This window comes from Lepidothrix coronata, unplaced genomic scaffold, assembly GCF_001604755.1.
Source record: "Lepidothrix coronata isolate B3197 unplaced genomic scaffold, Lepidothrix_coronata-1.0 Scaffold31, whole genome shotgun sequence".
Lineage (NCBI taxonomy): Eukaryota > Metazoa > Chordata > Aves > Passeriformes > Pipridae > Lepidothrix > Lepidothrix coronata.
In genome coordinates, this window is record NW_016690211.1 from 2,053,933 (window position 1) to 2,078,814 (window position 24,882).

At 38.8% G+C, this 24,882-nt stretch overlaps 1 protein-coding gene across 1 annotated transcript in view; it reads left to right on the plus strand.

Moving 5' to 3' along the window:
- Positions 1 to 9,191, plus strand: part of SLC1A3 (solute carrier family 1 member 3) — a 65,599-nt gene extending 56,408 nt beyond the window's left edge. The window contains exons 7-10 of the mRNA XM_017811350.1: positions 1,529 to 1,762; positions 3,752 to 3,946; positions 5,307 to 5,441; positions 6,680 to 9,191. Coding sequence (XP_017666839.1) covers positions 1,529 to 1,762; positions 3,752 to 3,946; positions 5,307 to 5,441; positions 6,680 to 6,884 — 769 coding nt within the window. The 3' untranslated portion in view covers positions 6,885 to 9,191. The remainder of the gene's footprint in view (positions 1 to 1,528; positions 1,763 to 3,751; positions 3,947 to 5,306; positions 5,442 to 6,679) is intronic.
- Positions 9,192 to 24,882: the final 15,691 nt, after the last annotated feature.

Consider the following 24,882-nt stretch of genomic DNA (forward strand, 5'->3'; position numbering starts at 1 on the left):
GGTGTATCTACCTTGTAGCTTTTTTCACAAGTGAACTCAAGAGCTGTAATGCTCTACCTCAGTGGTTTGCCCAAGCACACCAACTCTTTCATAGGGTTTCACTTTCAACATGAGAAAAATCAGGGTCTGTGTCAGAAGTTGCTACACTTGTATCTTGTGTCTTCATAAAGGTAACAATCACAGCAGTATGCTGTTGAAGTTTCCTTATATCCTGATCTAACTTCATTAAAGGAAACCAACAAACCTCCCCCACAATCTTATTTCTACGCAGCAAGACCTTGCTATCATCGGTTTCCAACACAACTGATTCCCATAGCTGTGTAGTGGATGTGGATGTCCTTGCATCACAGCTGCACTGCTCACACATATACGTACTGTTCCTACTTTCTTTATAGTGTTCACCAAGTAAATAAAACAAATACATTTTCCCTCAAGGTGTGAAATCTTTTCAACAATTAAGATTCATTATTTGCCAGGTAGAAAGTTAATTATGAAAAGAAATTATGTCTTGTTGCCTTCTTTACCACAGAAAGAACCCCAAATCAACTCCAGAAGCCTGTCCAAGAGCACACATGTGTTGCAGTATTGATACAAAACTAAAAATAAGTATATTTGCTCCAGTATCTAAAATTCTGTTCTTCCAGATCACATTTATACAAAACAAAAATCTTTTCTCCTTTACAACGTGCTTAAAATTACAAAGCAGAGGATGAGCGTTGCAACATCAGATAAATTTCTAAATGGATTTGATGTCTTAAAGAGAAATTGTGATACGGTAGATAGATTTGTTTCTGTGATGTCTTAGTGTGAGAAAACAAGTGGAGATTTATAGAAATAAGTCTGTACCAAAAGTATCACTGCAGCAGAATTATGTTGAAGTTTTATGCTCAACACTAGCTCTTTCTTCACCTCTAGCTGTTCTTCCTGATACAGAAAAGCAGTTCATACCTCCTTTGTTGCTGTTGCATAATACAGCCAACCTTTGTCATACAGATGTCTTCATGCTGTAGAATATATTTATTCAGTGCCCTGATGGATGAAATATAGCATGGCCAGAGGCAGCTTGAAATCTTCAGAGGTTATCAGACTTCTGTGTGGGTTCCTTCCCGAACAACATGGGAAACAGCACTGGAATAGAACTGGTGCTTGGCATAGACTGCAACCACACTGGCTGAGCCTTCGTTCACACAGACAGAACTATAACAGAATTGGCTAAACCAACTTTATTACTCTTGAATTCCAAAGAGAATTCATCTCCCTACATGTCTTTAGGCATGCTATATGTCTTGAAATCCTTACCAGATCTTGAATCCACTGAAGCCCACCAGAAACATTCACTGTTGTGGTTTATTCTGGGTTGAACTGTTGAAAGTTGAAGAGTTAAACTCTTGAACTGCTCCTGCATGGGGGTATCGTAGCAGTGCAGTTCTACATTCATGCATGCATATAAACACAGTGTGGCTGGGGGAGTGAATTTGCTCAGTAAATTACTTTGTTCGGTAATGCTGATTTGATTTCTTATCTGCAGGTATGCTCCACTTGGAATTCTCTTCTTAATTGCTGGAAAAATTGTTGAGATGGAAGATATGGGTGTGATCGGTGGCCAGCTCGCCATGTATACTGTGACAGTCATCATCGGTTTGCTGATTCACGCTGTCATTGTCCTACCTCTTCTGTACTTCGTGATCACTCGTAAGAACCCGTGGGTATTTATTGGAGGCTTAATCCAGGCATTAGTCACAGCTGTGGGAACATCTTCCAGGTAAACACAATATTTTAAAGCTGTATTTTTATTATAGTATTACTGGTTTGAGGAACAGTTTTACCTCACGTTTAGCGAACTCTGTATTCAAGTGTTCACTTGGCTACTGTATTTCAGTTCTACTGCTCTCTGATTCTGACTCAAACTCTGTTTCCTAGAGGTTAAATGAATCTCTTCAGTGATGCAGACTGTATGGCCAGAACCCTTGTGACTTTGATAAGTCTTGGTGTCTGATATTTTTAGGTAGTGTGTGCTGGCTTGCTTGTAGAGGATACAGCTGGTAAAGGATTGCATGGCAAAATGGAGCAGCAAACTGGAAAGTTCAGAGGGGATTCTTACTGGCAGCTGACATTCTGTGCTAAAAATCCTGATAGCCAATAATGGATATAGAACCTGCAATAGAAATGCCACTTTCGCTCTGTTGGTGAGGTCATAGGTACACCATATGAATTAAAAAAACCTTTTTGCATGCATGATGAAAGGAAACGTTACTATAATGAAATGTACATTTCTGTGCCACATGACCTTTCATAAAACACCTTCTATTTTAAAAGATTTTGAAAGTTTCCCCTAAAGACAGGTGTTTTAAGTTAGATATTCTGTAATGCTAAATTCAAGTCCTTGGTGTTTGGTATTATTTTGAACATCTGGAGGAGAAGCAAGTGTGACCATTAATGTAGAATCTGATATAGTTTTGTATCACTGAAAAAGCTTTTGAGGACTAAAAAATTCTGACCGTGTAATGGGAGAGAGGGACAATTACTGACTTCACATTTGACATTTTGATATCAATCCCTGCAAATCTGGGAATGCCTAAAAGTGGAATGCCTAAAAGAGAAGTTGATTAAAAATTATTTTAAAAATAAAATAAAACATACACTAGTCAACATAGTTTAAGAGAAAATAAAATAAAACTACAACTTTGGTGGGTAACAGTAATAGTGTTAAGAGGGTATGTTCCAGTTTTTGTTAGACATTCCACCTGGAGTGGAATCTTTCGTAGTCCTTCTTTACTTTTTGTCAGTATTTTATCAATATTGATTGAGTTTTCTAAGACTTGACAGTCCGTTAAGTAGTTAGCAATGAAGATTTCACTTGTGAAAAGATTTCATGTGTGTGACAGTCTTTTCTTTCCCTCTTTATAGAATTTATATGACATATTACCTTCTTTATTTTTGATTCAGTTCTGCAACACTATCTGTTACTTTTGAGTGTCTAGAAGACACAGAGTAATCTGAATTGTTGTGTCTTGAAAAACTTCTTTACTTTGTTGTGATCAGATGTAGAAATACAAGGCCTGGCTTGGTCAGAGTTAACTTTCTCCATAGCTGCTCATATGGCGCCATGTTTTAGATTTGTGTCCAAATCCACAATGATCCCACACTGATGTTCCAGCTATTGCTAGGGTGTGGAGGCAAGTAAGTGAGTGGCTTTGTGGTGCTTAGCTACCTACTGGTGTTAAACTGTAAGTGGTGAAGTAATGCAACCATTGATCAAACTGCCCTTTCCAGAGGAGCCAGCAAGTAAATAAGAGAAAGAATGCTTTTTACTGAAGGATTGAATAATCTGAAGAATTGAATAATGAATTTGTGTAACTTCAAAAAAACAGTGCTTAAGGATGATTCAGTCACAGCTCCGTGACATAGAAGTGAGGAGCAGGAATTTTTAAATCAATTCCTCTGCCTAGCAGAAGACTCTTGTAACAAAACACTGAACTTAGACACATTCAGACGAGGGACTGCATAGAGAATGACAGTTATTAACCATTGGGAAAAGTTTATAAAAGCATTAAGAGAATCTTCACCCTAAATTCAGACTTTTCATTTAAATTCAGTGCTTAAATCCAGCCTTTGCATTTGAAAAACAAAAATATTCTGGTAGATCACAAAAAAAATTAAAGCATTTCTTGCAATCATAATGTGTGACAGTCTTTTCTTTCCCTCTTTATAGAATTTATATGACATATTACCTTCTTTATTTTTGATTCAGTTCTGCAACACTACCTGTTACTTTTAAGTGTCTAGAAGAAATAAATGGAGTGGACAAACGAGTTACAAGATTTGTACTACCAGTTGGTGCTACAATTAACATGGATGGAACTGCTTTATATGAGGCTTTGGCTGCAATTTTCATTGCACAGGTTAACAACTTTGAGCTGAACTTCGGGCAGATTATCACAATCAGGTATGGAAGCCATTATTACTTACATTTCATAAAAGCACTTGTGTGAGGACTTCTTGCTGGTTTATGTGGGATTAGCATCTAGAGATGAAAACAAGGAACTGCTACAGTAACTGAATACCTGTAATTATTTACATCTTCTGCACAGGAAAGGGCCCCCAGTACATATTTTCCTTTAGGTAAACCTTCAAAAAACTGTAACAGGACACCTGTCACTGCACTCGATGAAGTCAACAAGAAAGTTCTTATTTACTTTCAAGTTTTTCTTTCTAAAGAACTCATGCAGCTCTTGGGAGCTATATACTTACAATCAGTACCATGTAATTTATAGAGCATGTACAAAGCTGTAGCATAAAAGCATCACGGTGTTAAAGCTGGGAGAGGTAGTGTTTTCCTAGTCCTGATGGTCTCAGGATACAAGCAGGGGCAAACTGTGTAAGGAGCAGTAACATAGATAAAAGCAGAGAAGATAGGTATGTTTTCAAGCACACAAGTCATCTTGTTTGAAATAGAACAACAAACAACCCACTGATTAGCACTCGATAACTGATCTGCATTAATTTCGTTATGTTTATCATAGTTTAAGAGAAAAGGGTGACAGGCACATGTGTAGATTAAAGGAATGTCAGTAAGGAGAGAGATGGATGCTGTAGGACAAAGAGACATGTATTTATCACACAGGAAGACTGAAAGTTCAGTTACAGTGGTTCTCTCTACAAAAACCACCAGTTTATTTCAATACACATTAACATAAGGCAAAACTCTGCCTTCACACTCTGTGGCAATAGTTTCACATTCATTAGTACTAGACTGCTCCCTGGCAAACCACCTGACAAAACAAATTCTTCCTAAACCAGGTGTAAACAAGCATATTTCTCCTAAGTCACTAGACTGTATGATTCAGGGTTTCTGGCAGCTTTTCTGATGGCAGAACACCAACTGCTGGAGGACAGAGACTTCACCTGGCATGAAGTTATAGTGAGACGGACAAAGAATAAAAGTTCTTGCCTTAGATCTACCAGGACAGAATTATCTCCTCAGCTTTCCTTTTAACATGTTTGAGCTTGTGGACTGAGTTTTTTCAGTGGGTTGGGACATGTGGCTATGATGTTTTGTCTGGCCCTTGGCATCTAGTAGGGAATTTAGCACTAAAAAAGCCATGTTGCGAGGTTTCTGGATAAAGGTTTAGTGCAAACACTTCAGATCAAAAGTCACACTCCCCTGCAGCTATGATGTGTTCAGATAAGGGACTGGGCTCATCTTTATTTACTACTTGCTTCATATCTGGTTTTAAAGTTTGCCAGATGATAAAGAGAGTTTATTGCGGAAGTCAATTAATTGCTGTTGCCATCTCTCTGCACAGCATCACCGCTACAGCTGCCAGTATTGGGGCTGCAGGCATTCCTCAAGCTGGACTGGTCACCATGGTCATTGTGCTGACATCAGTAGGTCTGCCTACAGATGATATCACTCTTATCATTGCAGTGGACTGGTTCTTGTAAGTATTTTTATGGAGTCATTAAAGGCTTAGACAATATTTAGAAGTGAAATAGCCAGGGACATTCTGACTGTACTGCAATCTTTTTGCTGTGGAAAGCAGTTGGAAACAAGTGTTAAAAAGAGTCACAATTTCTTGCTTTTATGGTATTTTCATAGAGCAGATGGTGAGGGGTATTGCTTAATGATTCCTTTTGCATGCAGAAAGTTTACTTAGAAACCTTTATCATTAGGGTAGTAACAGGCACACTGTAATTAAAGAAGCAAAGAATTGCTTTAGCCTATTTTTTGTAGGATGCAATGAAAACCTTTTCTTCAGTCAGAAGCTCAGAACTGAATCAAATCCAACCCTTCTGTCAAATTGCAGCCCTTCTGACTATGTAATCTGGGAAAGGTTCATATGTCTGCCCCATGGACACAGAAATGAAAAATAGTTGTGTAATTCTTTTATCCAGCCACCACAAAGTATTGCCCCTAAATTTTTCCATTCCTCTATCTGTAGAAGACTGACAGACACCTGTAAGTGTACAAATTCCCTTAGGTCCAGGAACTAAATCAAAGGAAGGTTTTCTCTAACTTCTATCTCACCTAACACTTATTATCCATGGTTTCCAGGGCCTTTTACCCGCCAGTCTCTTCAAGTGATCCCTGTAAGAAGTTGCCAGTGTTGTTATCAGAACATAAGGTCTTCAAATGATTATCTAACCACAAGCCCACAGCCTGATATGGGTGGATGCTTATCTACTAATGGTGCCAGTCCTTCCTCATCAAGCTGTGTCCTGCATCTGCTGGGCAGACCCCTCTAAGGGGGCTGAGTTGTTGTAGTTTAATTTGAGTCATTTCAGCATAATTCCACCCTAAATTGCTCATCACAGTTTATGGTCGCAAGACAAATAACAAGGTAGATTATTATTGGCTTACATGTTCAAAGCATATAAACCCAAACCACCAAAGTCCCAAAATGCCTCCAAGAAGCCATGTGGTCCCTTTGCCATCCTCATCACACGGCTGTTTCTTGCTGTCAGATTACTAAGAGTAGTAATACATTTTGTGACTCCACATCCCAGTATATTTGGTAATTTCTGTAGAAGAAATAATGGCATTAACAGTTCGGGTAAGCGAATATATATATAACAGGTGGCTCATCTAGTAACTGTTTAAAGGCAGTTTTAACAGCTAGTCTGCATGCTTCCCTGAACAAGTGATGAAATCAAGACTAACTCACTACTTTTTCCTTAGGGATCGTCTCCGTACCACGACAAATGTCTTGGGAGACTCCATTGGAGCAGGAATTGTTGAACATTTATCACGGCATGAGCTGAAGAACAGGGATGCTGAAATGGGTAATTCCGTGATAGAGGAGAATGAAATGAAGAAACCCTACCAGCTGATCTCCCAAGAAAATGAGAATGAGAAACCATTAGATAGTGAAACCAAGATGTAGGGTAGAGAAAACGTGAGTTCAACACTGCAAGTGTGGAAAAGCACACAATTTTCCGGCCGTTTATATCTTGAATTCACCAAGTTCATCTATTCCTTGATTTCTCCCTTTATGCTCGCACTGGAAAGAATTAATGAAAATATATTCCAAACTAGCAGTGATCATGGTATATGTTGGCTTCCCACTTAAAAATTAACAGGCAACAACAGTGGTCCTGCTAGACATATGCTAACTGGGGATAAAAAAAGAGATTGTGTATATGTTACTCAGTCCTGTGAATCTTTTTTTTTTTTTATGAACTGGAAAGTAAAAACAGATAACAGAGCCTGAAAATGGTTTTATTTTTTTAAATACCTGTTGCAAAATTCCTAACATCTTTAAACACACAATCAGTACTTCTAACTTGATAACTACATCCAGCTAAGTAAATTAACAGGACTTTTACTTTTTTATCTGATTATTTTTCTCTAGTGTTATATTATTGTTCAAATACTAGCAGGACAATAAAAAAGCAGGAGATTAATTGAGGGGATAAACAGGGGGAAGATATATAAATAAAGAAAAGAAATACCCCCAAATCAGCACTTTTACCAGCTGAGTTGAAATATTTCTGAGAAAGTTATTTTATCTAGACTGTTTTTCACATTAGATTCAGCTGTTCTTTATAAAAATTTAGCCTAGTTGGCTCCCACTGACTCAAACATTTACAATATGCGTGTATGTACTTCCAGTCTGGATTTGCTCCTATAATTTAAACATCACAACCCATCTGAACAATCTGTGTGTGGAAGTGTTTGTACGGGCAAGGCCCTAGTCTGGGACAGAAAATGTGTCTTCACCTCAGTTTGAAAAAAAAATCTACTTAATAAGCAATGATAAGAAGGCAATGCCAGCCTTCTGTAGAAGGTGCAGAAGGGTGAGATGCTCAGATCCTAAATTAGATGGATTTTAAATCTAAATCCCTGAGACTAACTGGAGGTTTTCTGATTGAAATCTCACAAATTCTCCATCATGCCACTAATAAATTATAGAGCAATTAACTGGATTTACATTTTTCCATCTGGAGAAGACTCCCTGTCTCAGTGTGAAATTTTGAATTCCTAGAGTGTTTATCAGTAGCATCCAAGAAAAAAACCAAACAAACCCTTAGGAAGTAAAACTAATGGGTGCTTTTATACATTTTACTAGGAAAAATATATAAACTGCAAAATAGTAAATACTATAATAAATGTTGAAATTTTAATTAGAAATTATTTTAAAATGCAATACTGTAGGTTTCCTTCAGAGAGTAGATAAGCAAAGAATGAAAAAAGGGAGACAGTGCCTTTGTAATCCTGTGGCTTTTTTGTTCATTTCAAGATTATTCCCTTAAGAAGCACTTTCTAGAAATATAAATTATGTACTTTTTCTTTTTTACCTTTTATTATTAAAGAGATTAAACTGGAAAGTTTTGTAATGCAGTTAGAGTTGGGAGAAAGACAAAGATATTGACAGGCATAATAGTGTTGAGTGATCTGTTTTATTAAAATTGTTGTCTTCTTTCTCCCTCTCCTTATCAAAAAAATTCTGATGATAGAAATGAAGGATTCCCTTGCATTGTCCGAGCTGCCATTCAAAAAATATTGAATATGTTGCTTCTGTCACTAGAAGTCCATAATATGGTATACAAGTAACTAGTGAAAATGTCATCATGCTGGTTGAAGGCAAATCTTTTCCCAGGCAAGACTGGTTTTTAGGACTGAAAACTCCTGTCCATCTTCTCCAGTTAAGTAATCTGAACAATATGAGCAAGAACTCTCTAGTGAATGAATTGAGCAGGGTTTAATATAGAGTATTGAGCAGTCAAACCAAGCAAACTCTAAATGAATCTCTGACAGAAAGAAAATATGGGTTTATGGGTTGTTCTTTTTTTTTTTGGCTAACAAAATGCAAATCTAGGTTACAGACTGGCATTTTCTGATATATAATTAGAGATATTTTTATATAGATACTGTATTCAGAATGTGTGTATAAACATTAACTGTAGAATTTATGGCATAACACTTTAAATTTTTGTTAAGATTTTGTTTGGAAATACATTGCAAAGACAATATAAAAGGCTGTCTTTCTATGACATCAGCTGAGAAAAATTAGTTGTGTCACAAAGAATGTGATCTTTTTTTATACTAACGTTGTTTCTTGTGGAAATCAGGTATTATAGAAAGATTCCCTTCCCCATTCCCCACTGGTTTTGCATTGGTATGCACCCAGAGTGGTTTGAGAAACATTACTTTGTAGATGTATTTTCAATAAAAATAGTTTTACATTACTGCTCTTATTGTGATTTAGAATTTCTTTCAAAGGCTCTGTAATAGAAGCTTTACACAAACTCAAGGCTGAGAAACTCATAGTGTGGGATTTCAGGAATTTCAGGCCATTTTATGCAGCAGGACTTTGATATAGCAGGGCTTCCTTACTTTAAATATGCGCTTACAGTTTTGTGATCAAAAATAAAGAAGTAAAGCATGGTAGGGAGGAACACTAAGAATTAAAAGAACCAATGTTTTTCCTACTGAAGTTCATTCAAATTCACATATCGATATCTGCAAAATACTGAAAAAAAAAAATGTATTTACATTTTCAATGATGCAGCAGCTGCAAAATTGCCGGTTCGTTTTGGATGCATATAAACGGATGGTGTAAAGCCCCATTACATGAAAGTGGGTTGTGATGCTGTCAGGGTTTACTTGGCAGCAACTCCAGTTAGCAGTTCTCTTCTAATGGAAGTGACTGTCTCATGAGAAGTTCCGAGAAGGTATAAAAGACACGAGCTGAATCACTGCATCTAGAAGGTTCTGTTGGTTGGAGAAAATGTAGACAACAGAGAGAAGTCCTGCCTTCTTAAACATATACCAGCAAAACACCAAACAATTTCCTCTCTGAATTTTTCTGTGGTGTTTTAAGTGTAAATACTATATAATGCAAACAGTATTGTTAAAAATATCAGAGAAGATATGGTGTTCCAAAGCACATGAGCATAATTTTTCCAAATGTTTTTTCTAATTATCTGTGTGTGTGTTCTCACAGTGCAATATCTTTGTGTTTCTAGAACTACTATCATGATGGGGATAGTTAAAGAAAGAGAGTGAGTGTATCACAGAATCATTTAGGTTGGAAAAGACCTCCAAGATCATCAAGTCCAACCTTTGTCTGATCCCACCTTGTCATCTAGACCTTGGCAGTAAGTGTCATGTCCAGTATTTTCTTGAACACTTCCAGGGATGATGACTCCAACACCTCCCTGGGCAGCCCATCCAATGCTTGACAACCCCTTCCATGAAGAAACTCTTTTTGATGTCCAACTTGAACCTCCCCTGGTGCAACCTGAGGCTTTTTCCTTTTGTCCTGTCACTTGTTACCTGGGAGAAGAGGCTGACTCCCACTTGGCTACAACCTCCTTTGAGGTAGTTGTAGAGAGTGATAAGGTCTCTCTTGAGCCCCCTTTTTTTCTCGAGGCTAAACACCCCCAGGTCCCTCAGCTGCTCTCCATACCACTTACCACCTAGACCTTTCCCTAGCTCCGTTGCTCTTCTCGGGACTTGCTCCAGCTCCTCACTTGGAGAAATTACTGGCACAGTGGCCTTGCTTACTCTTCTGTGCCTCCATGCAGAATAAAAATCTCTGGTATCCCATAATTTTTCAGCAGTGTTTTCATTTGGAAGTTGGGGTACAAAACAGCCTTGCCATTCTTAGGCAAGAATTTGTGTCTCTATAACAGTGTGTGGCCAGTTTAAAGCAAAGTGGTCATGCATGTGGAAAATCGACTACTGGCACGGCAAAGTATTTCTGTGTTCCCTTCTGAAGGACTGAATTTGCACAAGTGACATTTGTGTTCCAGTGCAGGCACAACTGACAGGAAATTTAAGGAACTGTATTTCAACTAACCTTTGGGTTTTTTAAATAAAGTTACAATGGAAATGGTACAGAACTTACCTTGCTTCTACTGTGAACACTAGTGTCCTAGTTGTGGTAACAGTGTATCATCATCTAGGCTCTAGTGGGATAGCCATTTCCCGGAACGGGATAAAAAATCTGAGATGAACTGATAGATCAACACCTGTCTGGATTTCCTTTTTTCTGAAGAGATCAGTTTATCCTGGAAGCACAAAATAAGATGGAGAAAGACTTTTACACCCCTGTGCAAAACAGAAAACTCAGACTGCCAACATCAGTGAGGCAGCAAGATTCCTTCTGATAACAGAGAGCAGTAGTCAGATGATACAATCCTGCATGATGAGCCCTTTCTGTCTTCTCCCCTCTGGCTCCTCAGATGTCTCTAAGGTACCCAGAGGTATCTAAAATTCCAAAATTCAAAGACAAGAGCACCTGCATCTCTAACCAAAGTTTTTCTTTAACATGCCTCATTACACAACTAGGACTGCACAAATAATTGATTTTTCACTTCAGTGAGAGAACTGAAAAACTTGGGAGAATAATTCTTCCAGGGCATCATCAAAACAATTTTTTATTGCTTAAAAAAAAAGTATTTTTCAAGTATAATGACATGTTTCATTCTCCACTTCTTGAAACATTGCATCTCACTTCTTGATTGCTTTTCCTCTATTTTAAATTAAAACAGACTGAGCTGCAAAATGAACTGAACTTGAAAATAAGACATTGAATCATTTTGCTAGGAAAATGTCAAAATGAAATATTCTAACTTTTCTATAATATCTCCTCACTTTAAAGTCAATTGTATTTATAGAAGTTGGCACAGCTTCACAAGTACTTGCCTCAAAAACTGCATTTTTCAGCAGTATATTGTCGTATTAATGCTTTTTCTTTGTTCTTTACAACTTCCTTTCTTTAGACATTGCACATTTTTCTAGTTTTCCTGATTAATCAGATTTTTTCTTAGTTGGACTGCTGGCTTTTTAAGAGCTTTTTAAAACTCTTGATACTTGATAAAAATGATAAAAAACCAAATCTCTTCTGATAGTTGTCCACTATTATTACTTTGACTCCTAAAGTTGTATTCATTTTCTGCATCATGTTTTTTTTTGATGCCTTAAGCAGTTTCCTACTTTCAGCAGTCCCATGTAACTCCATCCCTCTATCCCACTTGCTCTCTTGGCTTTTCTCCTTATTTTTACAGCTGCTCCTCCAAGAACCCTACTGCAGCAGGTCTTCACATACCCCAGTACAGGTCTCAGGAGTATTCTTGGTCTTCAACATGACTAAGCCTTTTTGAGTTCTGGTTCCCAACCAATAAACTGGGGACAATAGCACCAGGGTTTCTAGAGAAATTAGGATTGTGGAGAGCCTGTACAACGGGGCTGACACGCACACCTGGACCACATCTCAGGCATCACTCAAACCCTGAGGATTTGCCCCTAGTGCATAGCACTTTTGTCCTTCTATCTCCTGTGCTCTAGATACTAAGGGTGCATTTAAGAATTTGTGCTACCCTCTTCTTTCACTGGCAAAACTCCCACGAACAGCAAAGTGAGGAGGATAAAATAAAGATCTGACTTGGATTTCAAGCACAGAGAATAAACTACATTGCAAATATATTTGCAGAATAAGGTTAGTACTGGTGGCAGATGGTGACTGTCCTTTGAGCTGGTGCCACACAAACCTCCCTTCACAGATCTTCCGGTTCACCTTGCTCATGACCCGCAGTCCCTCTCCCATTTGAATCCCGCTCCTCTCCCAGGCAGCAGCTCCTGGCCATGCCAAATTGCCTGGTGTTTTTGTGATATGCACAAATGGGGACTGGGATGAGACCACCCAACTTGCTTTCATTTACAGGCTAAGCCAGGATGTAAGGTTGAGTCTCCAGAAGAAAAAGCCGACAGTACTAACCCACTGTGCCACTTAGCTTCCACAGTGCAAAGGAGCTATTCAGCTGCTGCCAGCGCTTCATTTTCAGATGTACTGTGGCTCTGTAACAATCAGCCTCCTAAAAACTGCAGTGTTTCCCAGAAATGACTGCCAAAATTCTTTGTCCATTGGATTATGCTGCCATCGTGTGGCAGCTGTTTTTTTACAAGTAACATTTTGCATCCAATTAAAAAAATTAGGTTAAATCCTCTGATGAACAATTGAGCACAACGTTTAATGTTTCCTTCAGCTGTAGAATGTTGTTATTATAATAATTCTATTTTTTCACATAAAGAATATATTAATTTATCTTTAAGGTACTGTCTTTAAGATGTTCAGCTGTGAACGCTGTTGTACTGATTCTTTCGTGCTTCTGTTCATTTGTCTGTGTTTTATCTGAGCATCTCTCAGACAAAATGAAAGTGTCTTGGAGAAAATGTGTGCCACAGTTCCCAAGGCATTCTTTTATATACTCTGCGAATAGTGATGTATGGGCTATTTTGCTAACACTAATTGCTGAGAGAGCAGGGTGTCACCAGGAGTGATGTCTCTTCCAGTCTCAGTTGTTTCTCTCTGGTAATCTGATGTGCCCCAAGGTTCTGTGAAAACGCTAGATTTCACGCGTGTGGAATCTGTACTTGCCAAACTGTGTTTCTGTGGATGCATACAGACTGTACCTTGATACAATGCATGTCAAAATGGTGAAGAGCAGCTGAGGGAGCCAGGGGTGTTTAGTTTGGAGCAAAGGAGGCTCAGGGGAGGCTTTATCACTCTCTACAACTACCTGAAAGGAGGTTGTAGCTGTGTGGGGGTTGCTCCCTTCTCCCATGTAACAAATGACAGAACAAGATGAAATGACCTCAAGTTGCTCTAGGGGAGGCTTAGATTGGATACTAGGGGAAAATTATTCATGGAAAGGGTTGTCAAGCACTAGAACAGCCTGCCAGGGAACTGTGGGAGTCAGCACTCCTAGAGGTTTTAGAGCTGTGTAGATGTGGCACTTGCGGACATGGTTTAGTGGTGGACTTGGCAGTGCTGGGTTAATGGTTGGACTCAATTATTTTAGAGGTCTTTTCCAACCTAAATATTTTTATGATTCTATGAAGCAAATGCTGTGGCATCTGGCCAGGGCCTGAGCTGTTCCTTTGCAAACCAGCAGTGCTGCCAACCCTTGTAGTACTGAATATTGCAAACTCCTTGAGACAGAACTGGGAGAATTTTACACTATCTTTAAATCTATTTCCAGCCTCATCAATGTGTAAAAACATGATGTGACATAAAGGACTAGAAAGCAAAGAAAAAGAGATGAAAATTTTTAGTTTTAAATCAATCTTATAAGGGTCTGATTCATGATTTTGAATATTAGACATCTGTAATACTGCATCCTACATCTCTAATACTGAATCCCACTAAAATAACATACCTCAAAAGTTACTCCAGCAAATACTGATCTTCCTGTCAATTACTATCTTTGTTGAACAACAATAGGTCTTTGACAGTTCAGCAGCAATCAAACCACCATGAAACTCCATCACTATCAAAAAGTTCACCATCTGCTAAAAATATAAAGAGTGTTAAAATCATAAATATAATTCCAGGAACATGGACTGGACTTTGTTTACTGCCAACACAAAGCAGCTCTTCTGTTTCAGTAATCAATAAAATACAATCAAGCTTTGCTTGTTCCTTCTTTCCTTTCAATTCATTACTTCTTACAATATACTTTAGTCTGGCAGGTAAAGCATTCTCCAGATATAAGCTCAGCTGTGAAACAAGAGAGAGAGAACGGGAAGGGCAGGAGGGTGCAGGGTAGATATTGGGAACTACAGAGCAGCAATTCTGACTTCTGCCATGGTAACGAGATACAAGCACAAACCCACTCAGGACATGGGCAAACACAGGAGAATACTGCTAACGAGCTAATATGATTTCAACAAGGGGAAAATCTGCCCCATGGACCTGCTGGAGCTCTTTAAGTGCACTAGTAGGGAAACTAGTTGCACTAGATATCTGGATTTTCAGAAAGCCGTGGATAATGACCTACACCTATTAACCTAGAGGTTAATAGAGAAAATAAGATTCCATGGACTGAGTGTAGGTCCTTAATGGATTTAAAGCCTGTTACAAGATAAGAAACAAAATGGTAGGGCTTAATTAATGTTTCTCAGTAATAAGAAATGTCCGAAATGAGCCCACATGGAAAATGATTTAGAGACTAATTTTATTGAACACCTTTATCAATTCCTTAGAGAAGAAAGTTTGCAGTGAAATCTCTTTAAGTGTGCAAATAACATTATGCTCTTTAAGGTATTTAAATACCTTGACAATGGCATCAGATTCCAGAAGCATCTCACAAAACTGAATGGGTGAAAGGTTCCCTTTAGATAAATACAATGTAGTATGTACAATCTAAATGGCAACTACATAGTGCTGAACTCAAAACTGGTACTTATGAACTGAGGAAGGATCTTAAGAGTTGCTGCTGTTTCCTGACATCACTGGATCAATGCATTGGCCAAAAAAGGCAGCAAGATGCCGAGAGTCAGAACAAGGAGAACCGAGGACATAATTTTGCTTCTATTTAAAGTCCTTGGTGCAGTCATACCTCGAACCCTGTAGGATGTTTGAAGGAGGATGTACAGGAATTAAGAGAGGTATGCAGAAATGAACATGAAATAATCACAAGAGGTGATACAAAAAGGCTGTGACTCCTTAACTGCAGAGATTGTATGATGAAAAATAACAAAAACAAGAAGGCAATGGGTAAGGCAAATGTAAACCTGCTATTCACCATATCCAACACCACCAGTCACAGAGGTGATGACACTATTGGGAGAATACTTTAAAACAGAGAGTTTAAACTAGTTAAGGAGTACAGCTTTACAAAGTGGACAGTGAACTCCGGAACTAGATTGTCACAGGACGTGCAGACAGACAGTATCAAAGTGGAGGCAACAGTATCAACAGGTTCAAAAGGAGATTATATAGGTTCAAGAACAAGCAAATCCTCCAGCACCTTTAATACAACAACTCTGAAAGTTACAGAAGTCACACAGAGAAGAGGCCAGCTCCATTGCTTTCACTAAACTGTGTCTCCACAGCAGGGTAGTGAGAAAATACTGGTTTTAACAGAATATTGGTCTGACCTAGCAGATTTTTACATTTAGGCAACACAACATGACTCATTCTGTTATCTGCTAATAAGTATCCTATGGCACCAGTAATTCCTTCTGTGACCTTCCTCTTCACTGACACATGCCTTCAAGTTAAGTCTCTTGCATAAAGTGGTCACCCTGGAGCTGCAAACTGATGGTTAATATCTTTCAGGAAGAACTGCTTTCTGTCTTCCCACTTGTGTGTGTGCTTATGTGTATGATATGCTATCCTCCTTAATTTCAGAAAATCCAGCCAGTGGAGCAGCCTGGTAAGTGCCAACACACCATTATACAGCTGTGCTCTGCTTTTCCAGCGAATCCATTCATGCAAATTTCCAAGTCTGAAGCACAGAGACTTCAGCTCATCTACTCATTCTTTCCCAAAATGCTGCTTTTATTATTCTGATGTTTCTGCCGCTTTATGCAACATTCTCTTAAAGAACTTGGGAAATTATTGGAACTGTGGAAAAAAAAAAAAAAAACAGAAACCAGCCTTTGTTTCAGATTCATTCCAGTCCTTTGGTTGGAGAGAACAACAATAGATAAAGAAAGACAGCAACTTTATGAAGTAATTAATCATCTGTTAATGAAAGTACTGTCAGCACCAATCACTGAAGAACTCCATTTAAAATGTTTTTAACAGAAAGTATTTTAATTTTTATTTTAATTTAAAAATTATTATTATTTTTCAACACAAATTATTATTATTTAAATGTTATGCAAATGTTTTATGGATTTTCATCTTTGGATAGCAAATCTTTGAAAGCATTTCATTAAAAACTTGTTACTTAGAAAACCTAGCAGTGAGATAATTAGAAATAGCATACTATGAAGTTGATAAGTTTTCCTGCTCTCTCCTGCAAGATATTGAGCTTTTTAAAGTTTTTATTGTGTTGAAAAATACTTCTGAAAGTAAGTATGTTGAAGGTTTGTATCATATGGCAAATCAGACTTATGAGTTGATTTTGAACCCCTCTAACACATTTATTGAGGAGAGTTTATAATACATACAAGTGCTATAAACTCTTCTAAATCCTTAAGATCCAGATATAATGTGATATTTCTATTCTAACCAGCAGGCCAAGTGTGTGGGAGTACGAGACTTGTGATTTCCTCCCCTTAGGGCTGTACATAGTTTAACCCAATCACAAGGACATCATTCATTGGCCCTATCAGCTAAGATTCAGCTGACATCACAGAATGAAGCACACATTTATTACAAAGTGCTAAGGATAGCATTTATTTGACTTTCATCCCTTTTCATCTCTCTCCTCCTTTACTCGGTGTTCCCTCCTGCCTCTTGCTCTCTGGAGCCAGGACTGGTGGGGTTTCAACACCTGTGTGCGTTGCCTGTTAAGCAAGAGAGCTCCTTGAAGTCCCTCTCAGAGAGTGTGCAGTAAGCCTTGAAACTGGTGGGGGCAAGAAGCAGCTAAAACAAGAATTTGTTAGCTTCTAGAAGCTAGAGATTTTGCATCCATAAGCTGCGCTAAATCAATGAGGTTTAAAGTCCTTTCAGCAGGGTGCTTTTGTCCAGATGCACTACACGGAGAAATGCAGAGAAAGCTTGAGCAATAGATGTGACTTACAGGACTGAAGATAAAGCAAATCCAAGGACTGGGATCTTGTTTCCTCATCCCTTCCTCAAGTGGATTTATAGTTTATGCAGTAATTCCTTATCAGGATATAATTCACCCTTAATCAGGTAGGGTGAAATCTTCGTTCTTCCTGACACCTAGTGGTCCTAAACAGAAATATTTTGAGCAATTCTGAAGAACTTTTTCCTCAGCTTTCCCATTTGGATAGTACACAATCAGCCTGCACATAATGTGAAAATTTACTGATTTGGATGGAGGGTCTGTGACCTTTTCTAGAATTTTCCCCTGAAAATTATTTAAATCAGCATTTTGATCTTAATTCTGCTCACCTTTCAGGTGAAGCAAAAAAATTAAGTAGAAGTATAGAGATGTCAATCAATTTTCAAGAGAATCACTTGCCATGGATATTTCTCATTTACACAAGCATGTTGTGGAAGAAGAACAGCTTTTATACATGAAAATATACAAGCTTTTATACCACGAAAATAATGGTACTATGCTACACAATCGTCTCATTTTTAAAAGTACTAAAAATACAGATTTTCTAAAATAACTGTATTTCCTTTAGACATGGCACTCTCAGTACAAGCAATATGTGAAAATTCATCTTGTATTTTATGTATCTTAATTGTCACTTTTTATTATTCTGATTTAAGGAATTAATATCTCTTTCAACCACAGTTTTCAAAACAAACCTAAGGACTACCAATATCAAAAAAGTCCAAACCCTGCAAGAGTGGATAAATAGAAAATTGTTGTAGGTTTTTTTTCCAATGGGTTGAATAACAATTCCTCACTGCTTATCTTTGGCCACATCAGTTCAAACACTATACAACAGCAAAAAAGCATTTCAAGAAAGTCAAAGAGTCCCTCAAGGGCAGAGAGACCCTGCAGAGGGACCTTGACAAATTAGAGAGATGGGCAATCACCAACCATATGAAGTTTAACAAGGGCCAGATTCTGCACCTGGGATGAGGCAACCCTGGTTGTGCATATAGACTTTACATCTTTCTGGGATTTCTCCAGTTTATTTAATAATATTTACACTACTATGAATTTGAATCTGTTTATTACAATTTACAGTACAATTTCCCTGCAATCAGGTAACTCCTGTTTCAAGCACGAATGAAATATGGTAACTGGTACATTGAGTATTGTTGTGCAAAAAGTACACAGGGACACATGTCCCTGTACAAACAGTTATACACAAGGTGTGCCTCAGCATGATAACCAATGGAGCAAATGTTTCAGTGTGTATTGGTCAAATACATACATCTGCTCTCCATCTGAAGTATTTAATTTTTTCTTCTCCTCTACATGTCAGAAACCCTGATCCTGCAAACTTAAAAATTTAAGTCTATTCAATCACTCCAGAGTCTATGCCTGCTGGTTTTGATTACTACTTGAAAAGAGTTATTATTAACACCACACAAATCTACATTTTGTAGACAGTGCCTAAGACAGCTAATACACTCGTTACATTTATGAACAGTACAAAATTTCTACAAAGCTTCTACAGTATTCAACACTATTCAGAGAATATCAGATAAGATTTCACTCAATATGTAACTTTCCACTTCCAGCCTTCCTGCAAGAACTTATCACAGGGTAACCCAGCCTGCCTGATCACAAGGTACCCTGCTCTCTATGGAAGAGACTGATCCATGTAAATTACTGCTGCTCTGCCACACTAGCCTTGTAAAAAGCCCTCAAAATGAGGATAGGAGGGGAGAGTATGGTCTCTTCCTTGGCATAATTTGTACCACTGCATGAAAAAGAATTTAATTTCTTGAGCTAGAAATACCATCATTCTGTTGTTCATTGATTTGGATACACAGCTGTGTTCTGGCCTCTACTTCAATGCACACTGAAATATTTATGTTAAACAGCCAATTAATGCACATTAACACATAAACACCTCTTGAAGCAGGAATTAAAATCTAGAAATTTTCTGCCTTAAGTAGTTGAACAGCCATGTAACAATGCCTGCCCACAAATTTAGTATAATTCCACTTAAAAGAAGATATTTTGATCCCATGTTTCCACATACAGTAATCAAAAGAGATGCTCAGGAGACATAAAAATGCAGACATACAAAATCATTAGAATACAAGCTCTTGGAGACTTGTCTTGGGAACCTGAGCCTTGTTGTGCTCCCAGATCTCCCATCCTGTGCTGCAAGGAGCTCCTAAAACTCTCCACATAGAGCTTTTCCCAGTAGAAGCCTCAGTATAATACTAGCATTTTCTAGATTTTATCTTTTCTTCATCTTTTTTTAAAAGATGAATTTATCATTTTGACAGTAAATATAATTTCATCTATCTCACATATTTTTCTGCAGCACTGATTTATTTTGGAGGTCCTCCTTGTATTCTAATTCGGAGCCTAAACTACATGTTTTGGAGTTTTTCTTTCATTCCTTTCTATCACAGAGGTAACTAATCCCTTGCTGTCAGCTCCACAAGCACTGTTGCATCAGTTTACAGGCTTGAATTCCAGTCTTGTCTGAACAACCATGATGAAAGTGCCTGAATATCTGATGCAAGAGCACACTCCCCAAGTGCCAGCTGTACCTTATTAACCACTTCTTAACATTAACTCAGAGAATACTGCAATCCCCACCCCATGGCTCCTCTGTAAGTCAATGTTTATTTTGGCAATAAGACTTCCAGTGTCTTGCTCTCATCTCACATTCTGCTGCCCTGTGTTTAAATGAAATGAGCTAAAATGGATGTTGTCCTGCAACAATCACAGGTTCTATAATGAAGGTGTGTTGCGGTCCCAGATAGGTTTTCAAGTTTCCCACTTTCTGATGCTCCGTGCTAATCAGTGACAGGATGTCTCAAGGGGTTTTAGAAGCCTGGGCTTGCATGGCAACGCAGAAGGTAAACCTCTCTTTTCTGCAGCCTAAAAGTCTACAGAAACTCTCTCTTTGTAATTTGAAAATATTTTGGAATCAGTCCTATGTGACAGTATCTTCTTGCAAAATGTCAACAGAGCTTTCAGCTGCTTTTTATCCATTCATTTTCTGAGTACCATTGCTGAGTTTGACATAACTCTGGATCACACTCTGACCTTGCCTGCTTACACAGCTACTCATTTCAGGTGTAATGAAAAGCTCAGGGTGGAATTTAATCAGACTTTCCTTCCCTTCTCCTTCCCTTCCTCCTCCCCTCTCCCCCCATAGTAATACTATAGGAGCTGTGTGTAGTCTGTCCCTTACAGCGCTGACAATAGGGACTGCAGTATATTTTCACCTTGAAGCCTTGTAGTCTGACTTCCCAGTGGTCATGCTATAAACACCTTCCTCTTCAGAAAGGAAAATAAGAAAATGGGTCTGAAATGTCCTTTGAGTATACCTCCTCAGGCAAGGAGATTACCCAGATAAAAACATTAAACCAGTCGCAGTCACTTGAGTTATTTCACTTTTGTTACCTAAAAGTATAGTATAGTGTCGCGGTCTGAAGGGAGGAGGGGACAGGACACGAGGAAGGGTGCAAGCAGAATTCTTTATTCAGGCATGTGTCCGATTCTTAACCATCCTGCCAGGGAAAAGGGGGCAGAACATAGGGTGGGCTATCAGACAGAGCAAATCAGAATAGGGCACAGGCAAAAGGGGGAGGAGGAAGCCTGGGCATGTGCAGTTGTGCACTGTGTAGAAACCACATAATAACAGTAAAGTCCATATGAAAGTCCTGCCAATTGCTGTATGATTTTAACTGTTCCCATCATGAATCTTGCTTCTCTACAGTATAGTATGGCCAGTCTTCGCGAACCAAGATTTTGGGAAAGGTCATTAACCCTTCGAGCCTGCACAGTGGATTTTTTAGGTGAGACACAGCGTGCGCTGAACTGAGCCCACCCTTTAATCCTAAGGTTCATCTGCCGGGGCCAAGCAAGCTTGGATGGTGAGGTCCTCCTCAGGACGTAGGTTTGTTTAGAGTGACCTTCTCTTAGATGGATGGCCTTACAGGGCTGACGAGCTCCATCCCTTACTGGGAATCGAACCCCGGGCTGCAGCAGTGAGAGTGCTGCATCCTAACCACTGGACCACCAGGCGGCCCCTTACCTAAATGTAAGGGCATAACATTTGGCATTATCATCTCAATATCTACCTTCCCTGTGAGTCCTCCACTAAGTACCTCCATATTTATTCTTATTTATGCTTTACTCATGTCTTCCCTTCTAGGAAGCAAGTAGTTAAAATTCGGTTTGAAATACCAGTCCCAGAAGTTTCACTTACCTCAGTAATTACTGCTTAGGGAAAGGGAAAAAAAAAAACAACGCAAACCCCAAGTCCCCAAATCCCCATGGTTTGCTGATAGTTCTTCTTTGCAGCTGACATTTTATTTACCGATATATTTTAATTCAAGCATGAAAAATTAGTGAGATACCAATAACTCTGTTATCCAGTGGCTGATAAAGGAAATGCTGGAACAATTAAATGACACATTGGAGCAGGATCATTAAAAAAATATTGCCACCATTTTACTAGCAGCAGCATCTTCATTAAAACTGGTTTTGGTATCACTCAAAGGGAGAAGAAGCAAAGAGAGGGGGGTTGGGAAAGTGAGAAAGAGAATGCAGTAATACTTCACAGGACATTTTCCAGCATAGGAAAGAACATGATATGAAACAATATTTATTTTCTGTTGGAGAGTCAGTGCCAGCAGTGGACTATGTTGAGTTCCCCTCACATGATCAGGGACCTTCTCAATTCACATCTGAATGACTTTATAAGGGAAATAAATCATCTTGATTCAGCAACAGATTAACTCCTGTGAAGTGCTGAGGGGACAACAGGATATTGTGTTCTGACTTACACAGGATTACAGGTGTTCATGCAGGATCTCCCTGTAAGTCTCTGAAGGGCACAGGAACTAGAAAACTGCTCATCATAAGGCATTTACCTAAATACATCAGCAAACCTGGAAGGAATGTGGCCAGATACAGCCCCTGTGTCAGATGCTCCAGCGTTCTTTCTTAGGCTGGCATAGTGAGCTCAGTGTTCTGCACAGATCCTAGGATTTTCAATGAAACTTTTACTATCTTCTTGAGCAGTAAGTAACTAGCTATTTGAACAGGTTGATTGCTCATTTCACAGCTTTTCGGTTTTCCTGATTGAAGTAAGTGGTATTTGTAACAGGAGAGATCAGGTGGGGAAGATTTCTCCAGGCTAAGTATATGCCCCGTCTGAATCTGCAAGCAGATGTCTTGAAATAACTAGATTCCCTTGGGGAATCTATTTCTGCCAGAAACAGCAAATTTGCCTTTGTGAGTCTTTCAAGCTCACTCAGGTAAATGTCTTGCTGTCTTCTTAGGTTGTTGTGTCCAAGTCATGTTTACAGTCACAGTTCCCCCACAGTGTTCTTCCACTGCACCTCTTACTGGTCTGTGAAAAGCCAGCTTCTGGCACAAGCTGCTTTATCACTTTCCTATAATCTGATGTGGGAACCAGATGCCACAAAGAAACCACACCCCTCCCTTTCCAGTCCATACAGGATTCATTCATGCAGTATTTCATGTTATTTGGAGTGAGAAATCTCTGCCAGGTATAGGTTGGAATAATTTTAATTTCATAGAGTAATTATTCAGCCAACATAAAAATGCATGAGTCAGATATAAAAGGGATGGCTTAGTGAGCAGACCCAGCAGGGCAGGAGCTTTCTCCACCTAGGACAGGCAAGGACTGGTGGGAGCACCCTTGGGATGGGCAGGTACTGACTATGCCATGTGTGACAGAGATGCAACATGTAGTTTTACAAAGGCAATAGCAGTATTGTGCTGGCCTCTTTGAAATGCTTTCTGAACATTATAGATCAATTCTGGCCATTTCTGAAAATGTGTGAAGCAAAATGCAAATAAGGCAACAAAACCAGAATATACAGCAGAGACAGGAAGTTACTGCAGTGTAACCCTCCTCATCACCACAAAAAGTGCCTCTGGCATTACCTTGGTAGGTACATTCAAGGCTGGCAGCATATATGGAATTCTTATGACCCAAGGGAGCAGTTACATAATTTTGGCATATTTCCCTGTAGCCCTTGGGAGGTCTGTGCTTCCAGCAGCACTTCCTCTCACCCAAGATGGACAAGAAACTTATTACTGGTTTCTGAATTAAATATTAAGAAACTGTAAATTATGTATCCATGAGAATGAGCCTCACCCCAAACATTCTGTTTTGCTTCCCACAGATCTCTAGCTGGGAGATGCCATTGATCTTCTAAAGTCTAAACCGTGCACTAAGCTTGATACAACTCCAGTGGTGTCTCTAAAATTCAACAAGGTGCAGAGCCAAAGGGGGTTTTTAGGGCACATGGAAATACAATGTGACAGTGGGCTGAGGCAATCACCTCTACTTGGAGCCAAGCAAATAGCTGGTGTGGCAAAGGGTAGGGATGGCCACTGAACAGAAGTGCTGTAACAGCTGATGATATTCAAATTGTTAGGGTCATTATCAGCTGGGTGGAACCACTACTCCTTCAGGCCCAGAAACAACAAATCCTGAAAACAGGGTAAAAGCAGCTCCTATCTATGTGGCTTAGTGGAAGGTTAAATAGGAATGAGGTGCTAATGCTGCACAGCAATGTCTTGGGAAGTTTTGGTGAAAGCATGTGATCAATTAATTTCATATGAAAGCAATGGGAGAAAGGAGTGGATGAAAGGAGGATGGATCAGAAGGACTCAGTTTGGTTTGTGGTCTATTGATATAAAGATAGAAGGCATACAGATCACCAAAAAGTGATGCAGCTAAGAACATCTTGTTAATTAAAAGATTAGAACGTTCAAAACATAAAACACCAAGTTCATCTAGAGCCTAGCTCACTTTCAGGTTCTATTGATTTTCTTGGGATTATAGTATACATTCTGCCCTGAGAGATGTTTAATCAGCTGTTCTGTTCAAATAATGATTTAAGCATTATTCAGTTCCTACTCGTCAACCTCTATACAGGATTGATCCTGTTTCAAGTCAGAAAGAACTGTGGGATTGCAAGCTAGACAGATAATCATTTTAGGGGGCTGGTTTTCTTATAAGAGAACACAAACAAGAAAACTAAAATCCATGCTGGATTCAGTATGAATCTGTTGTTACTGCAGTGCAGCTCTATGCCTAGCTTTTCAGTTCTGTGTCCGACTTTGTGCAGGAAAACGTAATTCATTCTTCATCTCTAGAGCAACATTATAGTAATATAATTCCTGTAGGCAAAGGTAAACAGATTTTTGTTCATTAGGTGAACTACAGGAAACTACTCCCTGAGTGCTCTGGGTGCATAGCACTTGTAAAGCAAAGTGACTGAGCCTGCCCTTCTTTCAACACAGGCTGAGCTTATATAGGTTTTATAAAGTTCGCATGTTGGAAAAGCAAGGTTTATGAGGTTCACAAATAAC